General features: G+C 44.0%; 1 protein-coding gene across 1 annotated transcript; it reads left to right on the top strand.

Moving 5' to 3' along the window:
- Window positions 1-3,779: 3,779 nt before the first annotated feature.
- On the top strand, window positions 3,780-14,074 carry LOC141955006 (zinc fingers and homeoboxes protein 1-like). The gene is made up of 6 exons (XM_074895078.1): window positions 3,780-3,838; window positions 5,743-5,977; window positions 8,570-8,712; window positions 9,502-10,020; window positions 12,298-12,430; window positions 14,048-14,074. Exons 1-6 carry the CDS (start codon window positions 3,780-3,782, stop codon window positions 14,072-14,074), a joined length of 1,116 nt encoding a protein of 371 aa, XP_074751179.1.
- The last annotated feature ends 2,277 nt before the right edge of the window (window positions 14,075-16,351 follow it).

The following is a 16,351-nucleotide window of genomic DNA, read 5'->3' as shown; positions in this document are numbered from 1 at the left end:
TGGGCTCTGCCTTATTTTTCTCTTTATGCCAAAAAGTCCCCTCTAGAATGATGTTAAACTGCTCCCTGTGGTCTTGGTGTTGCTTTGAAATGCTGATGGTGGTGGTCTTCAGTCTGTTGCATGGTGGTTTCTAACATCTTTGTTTTTTAAATGACTTGCTGCACTTCATATACTGCAAAATGAAACCTTTGAATATTGTGTTTCTACTGCTGTAATGTTGAATTATTAGCATTGTGACTAATTCCTCTCCCATGTGTGTTTCTTTACAGGCTCAGTGCTGAGCTGGTGCTCATTACCTTAAAATACTTATTTGGTAGAAGGAAGAAAAGGTAGAAAAGGAACGCAAGTGTGTGTCACACCTAGTTGATTTGTGTCTTTGGGTGAAAATAAAGGTCAGTGTTGGCAGTAATTCTCCTCTTCGTGATTTTCAGTTTTCCTAAATGAAAGCCAAATATAAAAAAATGTAATTGCAGTGAAGCCTGTCTTAAGTGACTAACGTGGAAGAGGGTCCACAAAATAGACTCTAATAATGACGTGTTCTGAACTGAAGGACATGGTACAAATAATATTGCAATAGTAACTGCTCTCAGTCTTGCAGTTTCTTTCCAGCAGCTGGCCAGAGCCCCCAGGTGAAGTCCAGCTGCAAGGATGTCTGTGCAAGCATGGCACCCAGCACCCACAGAGTGCAGAAGCAGAGGCCCACGGAAGCCCTGTGATGGAAGTGGCTCATTTGTCTTAGTGACAGCACGAAGTTAAAAACTGCATCACAGATGTATGTTTTGTGGTGTTCTTGGCTCTAAATTCAATTTCACTTGCAATGATTTGTGGAAGGGAGCAATTGTGGGCAAAGTCCATTTTTTATTTCTACATTTTGTTTGCATTTGCTCATTGAGTAGTTCTTTCCCTGTGCTTTGCCTCACGCTTTCTGTGGGACTGATACTTGTACAAGGCAAATATGAAGCCATAGAAGCTAAATTTAATAGCTGTTTCCACTGGTCCTTTCCAACAGTGCAAAAGCTGCATGGGAAATGAGGCACCGGAGAATCAACAAACAGTTTGGTTGTTTCCCTTGTGGAGGCAGCCTCCCCTGCCAGTCTCCATATGGAAAAGGAAAGCAGGAATGGAAAAGCCCACGAGTTGTGCAGGTCGCTCAAGGGCAGTCCTGAAGCCCTGCATATATTTCTTCAATGTAGCAATTTTTTTTCTAACTCTAGATTTGTTTCTCATTGTTCCTGCAAGACAGCAGTATTGCAGTAAGTCAGCTCAGTGTAATGCATGTTATTACAGCAGAGGTCTACAGCAGCCAAGGCTGCTTAAGTGGTGTCCTACAGGAGTTGCCACCTGCGTTACTTAGCCCTGCCCAGTCCTGAAAACCACAGTAGTAAAGTTTTAACCTAGAGAGGTAACAAATCCACTGTGGTTTCCACACCCTGGTTTCATCATGAGTAGCAATTAAGCAACAAGTGTAACTGTGGCCATGGGAAGTTAATGAATTTTCAGAAAAACTGATAAAACTGAAAAAAAGGGCATAGAAGAAGGTATACAAACTTCACTGTGCCTAACACCGAATCTGTTGGGGTTTTTTACAGTTAGAACAGTAGATTGAGGATACCACACTTTGCCATGACTTCTGCATCCAGCTTGTATCTTCAGACCATGAAGGTACAACCTTGGTGCTTGTACTACACGGCTGAGTGAAGAGGTTCAGACACATGATTCACATCAGTACTGGAAATGTGCAGGCTTGTGCAGGAAGATCTTTGCTTTAGGATTCTCCCTGGCATCTGATCACCTTCTTCCTGACTCTCCAGAAACCTTTTTTCCTATTCTGTTTTCAACAGCATTCTGGTCAAAACCGAGGGTGTATTCATTTTGTTCATCATTTGTCATGCTAGACAGAAAATAGTTGCAAAACCCATTAACAGCTGAACACATCTGTGTGTGGTGCACCCTCTTGGCAATAACAACTTTTCTGGGTTTTGTGAGGCCCGAGGGGGAAGGATTATGGCCTAGTTAAGATGGCTTGCCAGGGTTTTGAAAGGTTGCACTGTTTTAAGGTAGAGCAGGCAAATGAACCATCTTTTGGGGGTTATGTCTTCTCCTGACTGTCCTAAGGACCCCTAAAAAACTTCTGGCTTCTGCTAATAACAAACAATTCTTGCTCTTTGATTTCCATGATGCATGACCCTTCACCTCCCCACTCATTTTCGTTGCATCTTACTAGAACTGTGGGGTGACTTGATAACTTCTAAAGGAACCAGATTCCATGGTTCTGCTCTTCTGGAGAGATGAGAATGCAGAAGGACATTCCCTGCCTGTTGAACTCAGTGCCTGTTTGAAGCAGTGCTGCCTGGGATCACCTCTTCCTGCCCGGTTTCTTGCCTGATGCCCTTCTGCTCGGCCCCTGGCCTCTGTGCTCACATGTTAATACTGCCCTAGTTTCAACGTACTCTTCTCTTTCCACAGTGTGTGAGGGTGCCAGAGCACTTTTCCCCTTCAAGAGTAAGGACTCATTTTAGTTCCTGTATTTGCCTTTGCTCAGTCCTGTTTTACCTTCCTCGAGGACGGATCTAGGTTAGCAAATGTAGCTTCTTGCTCACATTTGGCTGAACTGGCTTCTCAGCTAGCTTGAGATGGATGTTCATTCTGATCTACCAGGACTTTCTTTAAAGATGTACTGAGTTTGAGACAAGTATTATTTTTCTGAAATTTGGGTCAGTAGCTCTGGCTCAGGGGGTCAGGCTTCTGTCACCCTCAGTATGACCACTTACTGTTCCAGGACGATTGCTCTTGAGCTCTGCAGTTGCATCTCATACCATCATAGTAAGATATGCTAGAGCTCATCTGAGCTCATCAGAACTTTAACTGCAGATTTGTTTGCAGTTTGTAGTAGTGGTAACCTCTGTATGGCCCTAGCCATGAAATGTTATTTGTATTACCCTCCCGAGTTGGTCATGGACAATATCTCCTTATGTGTGACACTATGCTAAGAGGATGAAAGATGGTCTCTGCTGTAAAGAGCTTGCAATCTAAATAAAAAGCAAGAGACAAGGACACAGTGAGACAATGTCAGAAAATAAAGAGCTGCTCCCCTCTTTTCATGTTTAGGGAGAAGCCTATGACTGTCAAGAAAACTAATCTTCCCTCAAGGTATGAATATTTCACAGTGTCTGGAAGAATCCACTTAAGATTCAGGAGCCGCCCATCCTTTGAGGAGTGCTCGCTGTGGGCCTTACTGCCCTCTTCACTGCAGGCAGCTCTCTTGCTTTGAGGAGGGAACTAGTCTCTCCTTTGCTTTCTTCCAAGAGCAGCTACTTTCCAGCATATTTTAATAAAGCTCTAAACCATGTGAGAGCTGCATGGTCGATGTGTGTGGATAGTGCCTACCAAGGTAGGGCCCTAGTTGCTGACCAAGGTTTCTTGTTTCTACTGTGTGCTTGATGGTCTCTGAAAACTTTGTGGTGTACATGCTCCTGGCACAAGAGTGGCTGGACTGTGGCGAGGACCCATGGAGGCTATCACAATACAGATAACATCAGTAATTAGAGAAGCACTGGGGGAGAATTCTTCCAAATTAATTTTGCCTCAGAGTAGACTGGAAAACGAGGAGAAGAAGGGCTGTCGGGATCTAGACAAGCTTCATCTGCCATGCTGTATTTTCTTTCCTTGGCCAAGAGGCTCAGGCAATAGAGCAGTGTGACAAATTCCTGCCTATCGCTTGAGTTGTCTTCACCACCCAGGCTGTGGGCTCTGGGCTCACCCTGACTGCAAGATGAAGCATGCTAGCCTGCCCCCAGTTACCGAGGTTGAAGCTGGGTCACAGCACCTCACCACCAGCGTAAGGAAGCATGCTCGTGTAAACAGCTACAGTAGCTTTGCTGATGCACGGGAACTTGTTCATCAACCACAACTTACTGGGGCCCGTTTGTTCTCTTGGTCTGATGTTCATGTGCAGAGCTGGTGGTTTAGGCTGATGGTGGAGTAATACCTTGGCTGCCTTTAGGAAGAGATTCATCTATGGCTTCTTTTATCCCTGAAGATGCCTACACAGCGCAGCTGCAGCCATGCAGGCTCTTGTAGGGCTCCTGTATCTCTGAGCCCCCTCAGAGCTGCCTCTTCCAGAGATTTCTCCTGTGTGAAGCCAGGGCTAACAGCACCGTAGCAAATCATGCTGTGCAGACTCAGGCAAACAGCTTTACTTAAGTACAGTGGGAATTTGTGTTCTGGCAGCTACATTGATGACTCGGGTCTTAGGGGAGAAATTGAGCAAATCTCCAGTGCTGACAAGGCACAGGAATTTCCTAAAGTTGCATTTTTTAATTTCTGTAATTAATACATGAGGAACCTTTTAAATGTCTGAGGGGAGGCAGGGGGAGAGCCAGGCAAGGGAGGAAGGAGGAAGAGAAGCAATTTTATGCCTGTGATTTATGACTGAAACCATGCAGTCAGCTGCTAGGCCCCCTGTGTGGTGCTCAGGAATCACTGCTCTCCTATCGCTGATTTACCAGACAAAGGCACTCTCTGTTGCAACACAGAGCCTCTGCAGACCACGCTGGTATCCTCAGAGGCCACGGCGGCTGAAACCCCCAGCCCGGGAGGACTCGGCAATCCAAGCTGGCAGCCAACCGGCTTCTCTGGGATTTGCCCCTGGGAGTGCCTTGCTCTTTGTGTTTTACTTTGAGCTGGGGCCACATTTCACTTTGATTACTCATGTTTCTTTTTTGTTTTTTCTTCTTTTTGATTTGTTCTTAATCGTCTTGCTGGATTTTCATGCTTTGCTCGTTAGACTGGTGTGTTGCAGCATGACTGGCAGTCCTGGAGGAGTGGGAAGGGAATAGGTGTGTCCAGTGTCCATGAGACATGCAAAAGAAGCCTCAATCCCCTTTTATTTTTTTGATCAAATCTACCTGCCAAAGTTGAGGTTCTACCCAGGGATTTATGCCAGCTGTTGCTACATCCAGTCATAAATATGGTGGCATGGAAAGATATTTTGGGCATGTATCCACTTAGAACAACAAAAACCCACATGTCTACTTAGAAAGGAAACCTTTAAAATTATGCATACAAGCAGTGCTTTGGCCTCAAAGACCGTTCTGGTATAGCCAGGTTCATTAGTCCATTTTGCAGGTTAAGGAAGTACAAGGATGACTTTTCAGCTCACCCTCTCCAAACCTGCGTGGTGATTAGATGGGACAAAATGGACCTTCCTGGGTGGATGGACTGGCAAGGTGGAAACAGCATTGCAGTACACTTAAAACACAGCACACTCTGTGCATGGTAGTATTGTGAGGCAGGGCAAACAGCTGAGGTAGCTACAACTTCACCTAGGTGCTGTTAATGAGGAATGGTGTGCCTGAAAATCTTTGTCTTGAAGAAGCTCTAGGATCAGTCTTCACTTAGTCATATCCCCTTTTGGGAAACCGTGTCTCAAAAACGCTGAGATTTCTCAAGTTTCCACCTTCTGCTTTGGAGCAGAAGTGAAATCAAATGGAAAAGTTACCAAAATACACTCCCACCCGCCCCCACGTAGGCACTGAGCCAAGATACTAACAGAACAACTCTGCAGTTATGCAATTAATTTATCAAAGCAGCTTGGTTTGACTATTTGTTACAAGATCTTACATTTCCATTACAGTGACTTGTGACCAAACTCCTTGCCAGAGCTGGGGAGGTGCGACAGCCCTGCTGCCTGTCCAGGGGTGCAAACCGCACCCGTTTACCGCCCCCTCCTAACACCGACAGGCAAACGCCAGAAACGGGGAGTCAGCCAGACGCTGCCCTGAGGCCGGGCCTTCCTCTGCTCTTGCTTCGCTCGGCGGGCTCGCCCCTGGAAGGCCAGCAGCACCCGGGCTGCCACCGCCGCCGTTTCCAGCCAGTGCCCCAGCCGGCTCTCCCCTCCAGCCCATGCAGCGGGGGAGAGCATGAGGCCTTCTCAGGGCGCCTGCCCCAGGCACACTACCGGCAGCAGGACTTTGAGGTATTTCCAGGGCTCTCACACGGCCTGGGGGTCTGAGCCGAGCCTGGGCCCTGGTGGGTGGAAGCTGTGGGGATAAACTGGGCTGAGCCTGTGGTCCCTGGTGCGCTGAGGAAACGTGTCTATTTATATAAAAGCCTCCCGGTAGAGCCGTGGCCTGGAGATGCTAGAGTGAGTGGCAGGGTTATATCCAGCTTGGTGGTTCCTCGTTTGTGCGGAAAGCATGACTGGCCCACGGGCAGGGGTGGTGACCTGGTGAAGAGCAGTCCTGCTGGCTGAGCTGCTGCCAGGCCACGATGGGTAACTGTTCTGGCAGGCTCCCCCAGCCAGATGTCATCTTTCCAGGAGTCAGTGTGAAGTCAATGTGAACTGGCCAGAAATGTTGTTCTGCACCCAGAGCTGATCCAGATCAGGCTTGCCCACCTGAGCAGTTCAGTGGTGAGCAGAGCTGGTGTTTGTGGCCGTGAAAGTCATAGTCAGCCAGAGGTGTGTGTGTGGATTTCTCTGCTCCTGGGGATAATACCATGTCCCACAAAGGCTGTCTCATCTCTTGTCAACCACCTGGCTGCTGCTCACCTTTTTCAGAGCTCCCCCTGCTGCCAGGTGAAAGCTGACCTTGGTTGTCAGGCTCGTGACAGTTGTCTTATGAGCCGCCTCATGAATTGCCCCACCTCTCTGTTGCTCTCTCTCTCTGGATGGCTGGTTGTGCCTTTGGGGTGCATTTACGTTTCTGTTTCTGCTCCTGCCTGATGTAGTCCTAGATCCTGTCCTCACTGCCTACTTTCTGAGCCTCATTCCTGATCATCCATGCTCTCCTGCCTTTATAGTCGTAGTTGCAGGATCCAGTCTTTTGTTACCTTGTTCCTGGTTGAAACCAGCCACTTCCGCCCTTGTTTCAGCTGTAATAGCTTCTTGTTCCAGGCTATATGGTTTGCATTACAGGCTCCCTGATTTCAAAGCCCTCAGGCCAGCTTCTAACTCCACTCCTTCTGCCTTGCCCACTGGATTTGTGGACCTTTTTGTATATCTCAGCTGGCACTGACTTCTGCTTTTTAATGTTATTCCAGTGCTACTGCTGCCTTGTCTATACACAACAGATGCTTGCCAGTCTCAGCTGAGACACCCTGAATGGATTCATAAAAGTGTGCTGAGAAGAAAGATGCCTCAGACGGAGGTCAGACATGGCTGCTGACCCTCAGGAAGAGCAGATTGCTTCTTGCTGTGTGCTGTGGTGCCCTCTCAGTGTAGAATGACACCCCTTCAGATCTCCTAGTGGAACAGACCATTGGTCCCTAACCCATTTCTGTCATGATGATCCATGTTAAAAATGTCTAGTCTTCAGTCCTATTGCTTAGCCTGGATCACTGTGACAGGACCAGAACCAGACTGCACATAAAATTACAGATTTGAGAGCACTGACCCTAGAAAGGGGGCTGGAAATGAATACATGGGGGTAGTAATCTCTTTGTTTGTTGTGAATACACTTTTATGTCAGCCTAGGCCACGTGATAAGAAATGCCAGGGACAGCAGTGATCTAAGCTGTGCCCATTTTTAAGATACAGGTGACTGTAGAATCTACTTGGAATTCGTAATGCCTGATTCTTGCCAGGTTATATCACTTTGTCCCGTAACAAGGCAAACAGGGGTGTCTTGCATTCCTTCTGTGATCCGTTTTGACCAGTGGCTGCTGCATTCTCTGGACAGAAGGGAGATGTCTCTTTTGGTCGAGAAGGAATGCAAGCTTAACACCAAGGAAGAAAAATATTTCAGCCATTTTGCTAGGAAGTATTTAGGGTATGTTGCCTGGAAGCTCTTTGTGTTAGAACCATTCAATTTTGCAAGGAATAATTAAATATTCATTGTGAGAGATTGGAGAATAAGCACTGCTCTTTAGTCTTCTGGTCTGAGCACTCACATGGAGGGGGAGGAACCAAGATCCCAGCCTTAGCTTCACTGAATACGTAATTTAATGTATTTAAATGTTAATTGGAGCCCCGTTGAATGCCCTGAGCATTAAGCTACAGAAGTATTGCTCATTCTTGTCTTTTTCCTTAACCCAATTAATATATAATTATTTTGTGCAAATTAGAACCACCCTACAGGAATGATAAAGATTCACCTTCCTTGCTGTATTCTCCGACTTGCTGATTATTCATGTGAGGTGAGGTACCTGCAGGTTCAAACCTTCCTGTGGACAATGATATGAATTTGAAACAAGGTCTTCCAAATTTAGGTTAAGTGCTCTGATCATTGAGTTGGTGGCTGGGGGAGGTACATCTTGCGTTGCAGATGATCCCTTCTGGATCAGTCCTGGTGAGGGAGAGGTGGACTGATGTGTAGTAAATCCTGCCAGGGCTTAAGCACGAGTTAGGATTGAGGTTGCTCATCACTGTCTAGATTTGACTGTGTAGTACCAGGGCCCTCGTCTGTTGCTGGCATAGGTGATAGCTGAGTCTGGAGAAATGAGAATGTGGACTTCAGCTCCTGAATTCCCTTTGTGACTGTAGTCATAACCAAAGCGTACTGTCAGGCTTGCCTTTAAATGAAAATCTCTTACTGTTTCGTTTGGCTTTTCTTTTTGTCGACACTACTAGAAAGCCCTGTGTGAATATTCAAACTGCTTACTACTCTTACCTCCCAGTAACATTGCAATGAGACAAGATGTCCAAGAGGGCCAGGCTCGGTGTTTATGTCGCTTAGGAAGGCATAAGGAGGCTCTGGATATTGCAGAAAAAATGGTAAATAATGCAATCGTTCTTTTAGATTTTGAATATTAAAATATTGCCAGTAGTTCCTTTATATGGACTATTTTCTGGAAAAATAATCTTCATGTGTACAATCCTTCAGGATGTTCAGTGCTCAGAGTATTTGGTAAACAGAGGGTAACTGTCACTGCAGATATAATCACTCTTTATAAATCAGAACACCCTGTACCACAATGAGCTCCCTGTGCAGGGAGGCTGCTAGTCCTGGAAGGGACTAAATATCATGCCCTGCCAGGCAGAATTAATGTAATGTAATAGGAAGTATAAGAAAGGGGATAAATGAATGCTTAAATCTTTGCACTATAAAAGGACGGCTCAAAACTCCCTTTTATTTCCATATACTCGCTGCCAAGCTGCCACCAAGAAGAGTATCTCACCACAAATTGAGTTTTTCCCATAAAGGAAAAAGTCCAGAGGCTCTAGAGTCTGCTAGAGTTTTACTGCTGCTGTTTATTTTACATAAAAGGTGTTTACGCTACAAAGAAGGGCAGCTGTATAAAACTCTGAAAGCATATAAACAAATGACAGCATTTGAGCCTCCTTGCCTTTCAGACTGGGACAGGGCAGCTGAAGGGAATGCTGTCAGCTTCATCGTGCATGATCTCTATCATGTATCGTTTAAAATTAAGAGCGCAGTTTTGTACAATTGAAAAATTACCTCTAGTGATATATGTGTGTCATTATTAAGGGAGACATTTTCTTAGGCTCTGAATGATGATTCTGTTCCACTCCTGGTTTTAATCTATTATCTTTTGTTTCTGGAGAAGCAGTGCTACTAACACAGATCACTTAACAATGGTTCTCAACCTGCAGTTTTCCATTTACCAGGGTCTGGAAAATGTAGAAAAAAAGATCACATGCCTGCAGCAACTGATCTGCTTACATCCTTTCAACCCTTGGTACTGGAAGTTACTTGCTGAAGTTTATATGAGCCTTTTACAGAGCTTGTCTTCATCAGTCATTCCAGAAACAAATATAAATCAGTCTGAAGAGGTTATTGTAAGGGGTGGTAGTTTCAAAACATCGACTGGAAGAGAGATTAATTTGCAGCCTCACAGATCAGACAGCCAGAAAGAAGACGCTTGGTCCGGCCTTGCTACAGAAACCAAGAGTGAGAATGCAGTGACTTGTAGCAGCAGCCAGGCTGTAAAAGAATTCCTCTGCGCTTCAGAAGAACTGGAAAGGATGGACGAAGGGGAACACACAGCCTCTGAGTCCTGGGAGCAGAACATGTCGAAGAAAGTTGGGATAAAGGCATGTGCCTCATTTATTAGAGCAAGGTAACTAAATGTATTCTTAGAATAATGTTAACTTTGCCCAATCGAGAACAATTTAAAGCATATTTTTCCCAGCCTTAATATAATATAATAAATAAAAATATTTATTTTCAGTTTACATTTTCAATTAAATGTTTGTTTTGGCATTGGCAATGCTAACTTAGAAGCACTCTGCTCTTGCTTCAGATCTTAAAAAACCAAATCCACAGCATGGTAGCTCCTGAGTGAAAAGAGTAAACCAGCGTCATACACTGTTGAGAAGTAAAGCGTTTTTTAATGGCCTTATTATATTAATCTTTTCAAGTAATTATATACAAAAGGGCTTGTTCTTCAACAAATGCTTCTGTTAGAGCATGGCTGTTTCCTGGTTTGGTATTAAAGATGCAGCAGCAGAAGTGCCCCAAAGGGAAGGCTAGCCAGTCTTCCTTCTGCGAGTGCCACCTGTCTTATTTGCTTGAAGCCTCATGCTTGAGCAAAAATATATTTTGTAATAATACCCCAATCTGCATAATGGATGAGGTTGAAAAATGAACTCTGTGACAGCTGATTGACAGGCCTGCATTAAAATGCTCTTTCCTTTTCTTCCCTCTGTTCCTAAAACTCTTGCACACAACAAAAATCCCCAAAGCGTAATCTGTCAAAGAGATAATTAGGAACTGGTTTTGTTAAAATAGTCTTGGATTTTTTCCCCCCCTCTTGCCTCTCAGTAATGTATGAGTCACTGAGAGTATTTAAAGCCATTTTATGAACTTCCACAAATGTTGACAGCGAACACCTGTTAGGGCAAGATTTAAGAAATGTAAAAAAAGATATAGTAGCTTCTAATTGTACTCAGGCTAAGAGATGGTGACTGTAATTGCTACTTGGGAGAAGTTAATAAATGTAGTACTGATATTTAATATTAAAGCTACATTCATATTAAAATAATCTGTGTTGCTTGTTTTGGTGTGTATAGTTCAGCATTGAGACAATTAAAAATTGTGGTATTTGCTTGCTTGGCTGCACAGTTTCACAAAATGTTATTGTGGTTTATATTTGCAGATACACTTGTCCAGGGTAAACTTGTCCCCTGCTCAGGGCTTATGCATTAAATAGGTTGTCTAATATTTTCAGGTCTGTTGGATTTTAAGTGCATGTTGCATAAACAGGTACAAGGTAAATTGCACCTGGAAAGGGGATGTTGGTATTGCTTTTTGTAGGAAATAAGGTTCTGTGTTAAAACATCATGAGCTCTTCTAGTTTTGTCAACCAAAAAAAAAAAAAAAAAAAAAAAAAAAATTGGATAAATTGTTTTGTTTAATTTTTATTCTTTTTTTTACATTATGTTGATGCAAATTTTGAAACAAAAATGCTTTACAAATTAAAAATACTTTCTGTTTTTACTTTGAATTTCCCAGTCAAAACTTTATTGAAATTACAAATGGTTTACTGGCTCAGACTTATAAATTTTGATGTTTATAATGCTCAACTTTAATCTAAGATTTTCTCTTCATAAAAATACACTCCGTTATTGTAACACCTGCTTTGTTTAACCTTGGTAAATGTGATACAATTTGTTGTCCTATATGCATAAAGCTTGAGTTAAACATAGTTTCAGTCATGATACTGCTAAGTTCTAGTAGTCTCTTGGTTGAATATAGTTAGATATTTCCTCTGCTGACGTGTTTTACAGTCCTTGTGTGAGGATGACTCTGGAAACTGCCACTGCGCTCTCTGGTCGAGCAGTTGGTGATGGGGTCCCTCAGTGACACAAACCCACATTGTGAGCACAATGTCTAACCTTCACCAAATCATGGTGGTGACTTCTGGGGCACTGCCTTGAATATAAAACGGTGGTGAAAGCTGTTAGAAAATATTCCAGGGTTGGCCTATGTGGGGAGAATGAGATTTGTCTAAACCCCCAAAATTTCTAGCTTTTCAGGTTACAAAGTCAATCACTGCCATAGGCAAAAATGCACTGCTGTCTTGTTAGGCCTTAATAAGGATGTGGGACTCCTGATGTACTACAGTTAATGCTAGCAGATCCAAGCTTCACTTTGAAATTGTGTGATGGATGCATGGAGAGAAAAATGTTTGCACTTCTCAGTACTTCTGTGGTAGCAGGGGTATACCATACCCATAGTAGATTGATATGGATGTATTCACTTCTTTGCAGGTTTTGCAGTTAGCAAAAGTCAGGAAGAAGAGCCGTTCTTAAGTATTGTATTTTGGTTGGTTTTAGGTTTGCTGACTTGCTCTTTTGCCAGCTGTGCCTTTTTTGAACTGCCTTTTTTGTTTCAGGCTTTTACTTCAGCTTACTCGGTTACAGCAGTCATCCTTTGCGTTAGAAAATAACATAGAAGGTCAAAAAGAAATTGATGACAAAGTGGCACGACTTGGTTTCGGTGAAAACTCCTTGCTGTTGATGATCAAGGTAAGGGGATGTTTCACAGTGTGCAAGTTCTCAGCTACACGTAGGCTGGTTGAGGTACCTGAGCCAGTTCAGGCACAAAGTGTCTGTAAGCATGACACTCCCCTCAGGTAATTAACTGTGCCAGGAAACATGGTAAATTAGCTGGGACCAGTTGTCCTGGTAGTGCATTATCTGGAACTGACAGTGATAGCTATATAGCTTTTGGGAATGTTCAGGGTTGTTAAGTTTCTCACTGGATGTGTACTTGCAGATGCATCATCACTGTGAGTTTCTTGGGATGCAGATTTTATCTCAGGAATTTTAGATACCACAGAGTGAATCACAAGTATGAAATGGAAGTGGAGATTACTTTGATGACCACAGCAGTATTAAACACTTCCAGAAAAAGTATTAAACATTTTCAGAAGATGACAGAGACATCCTTTTACATTATTTCTTTGTCCTGTTTGATGTACTGGATTCTATTTTTAAAGAAATACAAAGGGGGAGAGTAACATTGCATGACTTTATTCATAGAGATTAAACATTTTTAGTGCCATTTATAGAATTTCTGACTTTTATTTTAAGGAATAAAAGGAAGCTAGTGAGATTCTAACTTCGCTGTCAGTCTTACAGCTTTAAGTTAGTGAGCACCAAGCCGTTGCCAGGGTGGCGGTAAGTCCTGTGGGATTTCACCGTAAGAGGGCAGCAGCATGTAGACTATCTCAGGTTTTGGGAAGCTTGGAAAAGAAACTTGTTTCCTTGCTTCCCTTGACACCTCCAGGAGGAGATGAGTGTTGGTGCCTTTGCAAGGTGAGCACTGAATGCAGAGCATTGGTGTTGAGAGATCCGCTGGCGCTCAGAGAGTAAAAGTCTCCCTGCACAAGCGTAGCCAGAAGCTGGGCGGGGTTGTGCAGCTCTGTAGCTTGGGCACTCAGTTCTCGGTGGTTACAGCAGAGTGCAACAGGCAGACAACTTGATCGTGACTTGGAAACTTCTGCATGGCATGTGGTTCATGTGTCAAGGGCTTTTCTTGTAAAAATCTGTTATCAATGTCATATTTGTTGTTTTCTCTGCAAGTTATTTTCTTGTTTCTCATCTTCCTGACTGAACAAGATCAGCAGGCATAAAAAAAAAGTGTATCTTCAGTTGCTTTGGTTTCCTGTGGATAAATGCTGTCCTCTCGAAGGAAATCTTTTATTGTTCCTCTGAAGGCAGTTATAAATGGAACAGAAATAGGAGAAAAACTCTACTAACTAGTTTTTAATCCCAGGACATGCATGTTCAAACTTGATTGCTCCTCAGAACCAATTTTGAAATAACAGGCTTTGGTTTTTTTCATTAAAAGACAAGTTTATATGAAAGACTTTGCTGCAATAATTTTTTAAAAGGATATCAAGTTATCCACAAGAAAAGCATGGCAGAGAGGAGCTTTAGCTTTGGAAGCTGATTTTCCACCCCCCCCGCCAAGAACTACTTCTTGGTGTAGAAGCAGTCCGAGGCTCGCCTGCCATTAGTTGTAACACTATCAAGACAGGAGAATTGAAAGAACAAACTTGCCTAAATGAGGCAGAATTTCCTTCTCAGCTCAACAGATGTGTTTCAGATAAAAGTGTTCTTATTTCCTTCTTTTCCTAGGAATTTTCCTCTGGCAAAATTGTATGATTCAAGGGACACTGTTTAAGATCAATGCGAAAAAAACATGTTGCCCTGTTCAGACTCTAGCTTTGATGAAAGCATGGAAATATTAAGTGAAAATGTCAGTCGAAGACACTTGATGAGGTATTGTATTTTGAGATGTCCAATCTCTGTTCATTTTATAGAATGAAGAGGAAAAGTGAAAGCATGCACAATGAGTCACATCATGATAAATCTACAGCTAAAAATCTGTGGGTGTATATGATTATGTTAATGTCAGTGCCAGTATCTTAGAACTAGAATCACTCTTCTTAGGAAATGTCTTTTGCTTGTATAAAAACCATGCCTCTTTCCCCAAATCCCTTGAGACTTCTCGTCCACTTTGGTTTGGTTTTGGAGATTATTTGCCCGACCCTGAGACTTAAAGATTTGCAGGTTTAGGGAACGTCCATCCCTATAAAACTCTTTGCACATGATAGACAGCAGACTTGGGGTCTGAATCCGTATGGTCCACAGGCTTTTATTTGCATGATGTGGAGCACTGGATTATAAACCTGAAGTTCCCTAGTCTTGAGGGGGGAACCATACAATGCGGTACGATACGATACAATACTTCTATACAATAATTCTAATCCAGTAATTCTTCTCTCCTCTGCCCTCTTTATTAATGTAGAGAGTTGGCAAAGCCGAACTCAGACCAAAAAAATGAAGACTATAAAGAAGGTAAGTAGTTGTAATTCCTTAGGATTCCTTTTTAGTCTGGTTTCTGAGAAGCATTGCATTTGGTCACTCTATTTAACTTGCCCCCAAAATCTTCTGAACACATCAGCCAGAATCGGCTGAAGTTGTGAGTATTGATATCTCCAAGATAGTGAATTTCCTATGAGTTTTGTGAAGAGAGGTAAGTGCAAATAGGAGGATGTGCTGTTAATTCCTTTCAGGCTGTGGGAGAGCACAGTGTGAATTCCAGCCTGTTCTTAGGCACTGGAGAATCTGTTCCTTAGCCTGGGTTTCTTGGTGACATAGATTTTTCTGGAGTTTGCAGGACACCAAGTAATGGAAAATCTGTCTTGCAGCTAGGAGGGAATGTTGCAGTATTGTCGTGGTTCAGCTAGGATAGGGTTAAGTTTTCTCCCAAGCAGGGGGAAGGGATCTCTAGCCGGGTTATTCACACCATGCTGATGTCAGGTCCGTCATGGCAGTGCGGGAAGCTTTCCTTTGTGGCTTTGGTGGCAGAAAGCACGCATGGCGGGCTGGCTGTATCCTTGCGGTATTTCTCTGTATATCTTTTGTCTCGTTTACTGTCATTACTGTTTGTTGTTGTTACTATCGCTACTGTTGTTGTTCAGATTGTTTTATTACACTGTTGTATTAAACTTCTTATTTTAACCCGGGGTTTGTGCCCTACTTGTGTCTGGGGGTGGGGGAGGGACAACGGCAACGTGGTCTCCGGTCCCAGCAGGGCCTAAACCAACACAAGTATTATCATAGAACAGTTTGGTTGGAAGGGACCTTAAAGATAGATCATCTAGTTCCAACCCCTTGCCATGGGCAGGGACACCTTCCACTAGACCAGGTTGCCCAAAGCCCCATCCAACCTTCCAGGGAGGGGACAGCCACAGCTTCTCTGGGCAACCTGTGCCAGTGCCTCACCACCCTCACAGGAAAGAACTTCTTCCTTATCTCTAATCTGAATCTACCCTCTTTTTTGAAGAGTTTAAAACCGTCACCCCTCGTCCTGTCCCTACACTCCCTGATATCGAGTCCCTCCCCAGCTTTCCTTTAAGTACTGGAAGGCTGCTATAAGGTCTCCCCAGAGCCTTCTCTTCTCCAGGCTGAACACCCCCAACTCTCTCATCCTGTCCTTGTAAGGGAGGTGCTCCAGCCCCCCGGTCATCTTCTGGGCCCTCCTCTGGACCCACTCAAGCATGTCCTTCTTATGCTGCCAGAGCTGGACACAGCACTGCAGGTGGGGTCTGACGAGAGTGGAATAGAGGGGGAGAATTGCCTCCCTTAGCCTGCTGGCCACACTGCTCTTGATGCAGCCAAGGATACAGTTGGTTTTCTTGGCTGCAGATATACATTGCAGTGTCATACTGAGATGCTTCTCACCAACACCCCCAAGCCCTTCTCCACAGGGCTGCTCTCGTTCCACTCATTGCCCAGCCTGTACTTGTGCTTGGGATTCCCCCTACACTTGTGCAGAACCTTGCACTGGGCCTGACAGAAGTTCGTGAGGTTTGCACAGGCCCACCTGTCCAGCCTGTCCAGGTCCCTCTGCATGGCACATCCCTTCCCTCCAGC

Source organism: Athene noctua, unplaced genomic scaffold (assembly GCF_965140245.1).
Source record: "Athene noctua unplaced genomic scaffold, bAthNoc1.hap1.1 HAP1_HAP1_scaffold_66, whole genome shotgun sequence".
In the NCBI taxonomy this organism is placed as follows: domain Eukaryota; kingdom Metazoa; phylum Chordata; class Aves; order Strigiformes; family Strigidae; genus Athene; species Athene noctua.
Note: the sequence above shows the minus strand (reverse complement) of the source record. Positions and strands in the feature narration are given on the sequence as shown.

Bases quoted from the DNA above. Each gene is read 5' to 3' on its own strand.
- LOC141955006 (XM_074895078.1), top strand. From the start codon at position 3,780: ATGCTAGCCTGCCCCCAGTTACCGAGGTTGAAGCTGGGTCACAGCACC. The intron at 10,021-12,297 runs GTAACTAAATGT...TTTTTGTTTCAG, and splicing joins GCCTCATTTATTAGAGCAAG to GCTTTTACTTCAGCTTACTC. The intron at 12,431-14,047 runs GTAAGGGGATGT...TTCTTTTCCTAG, and splicing joins CCTTGCTGTTGATGATCAAG to GAATTTTCCTCTGGCAAAAT.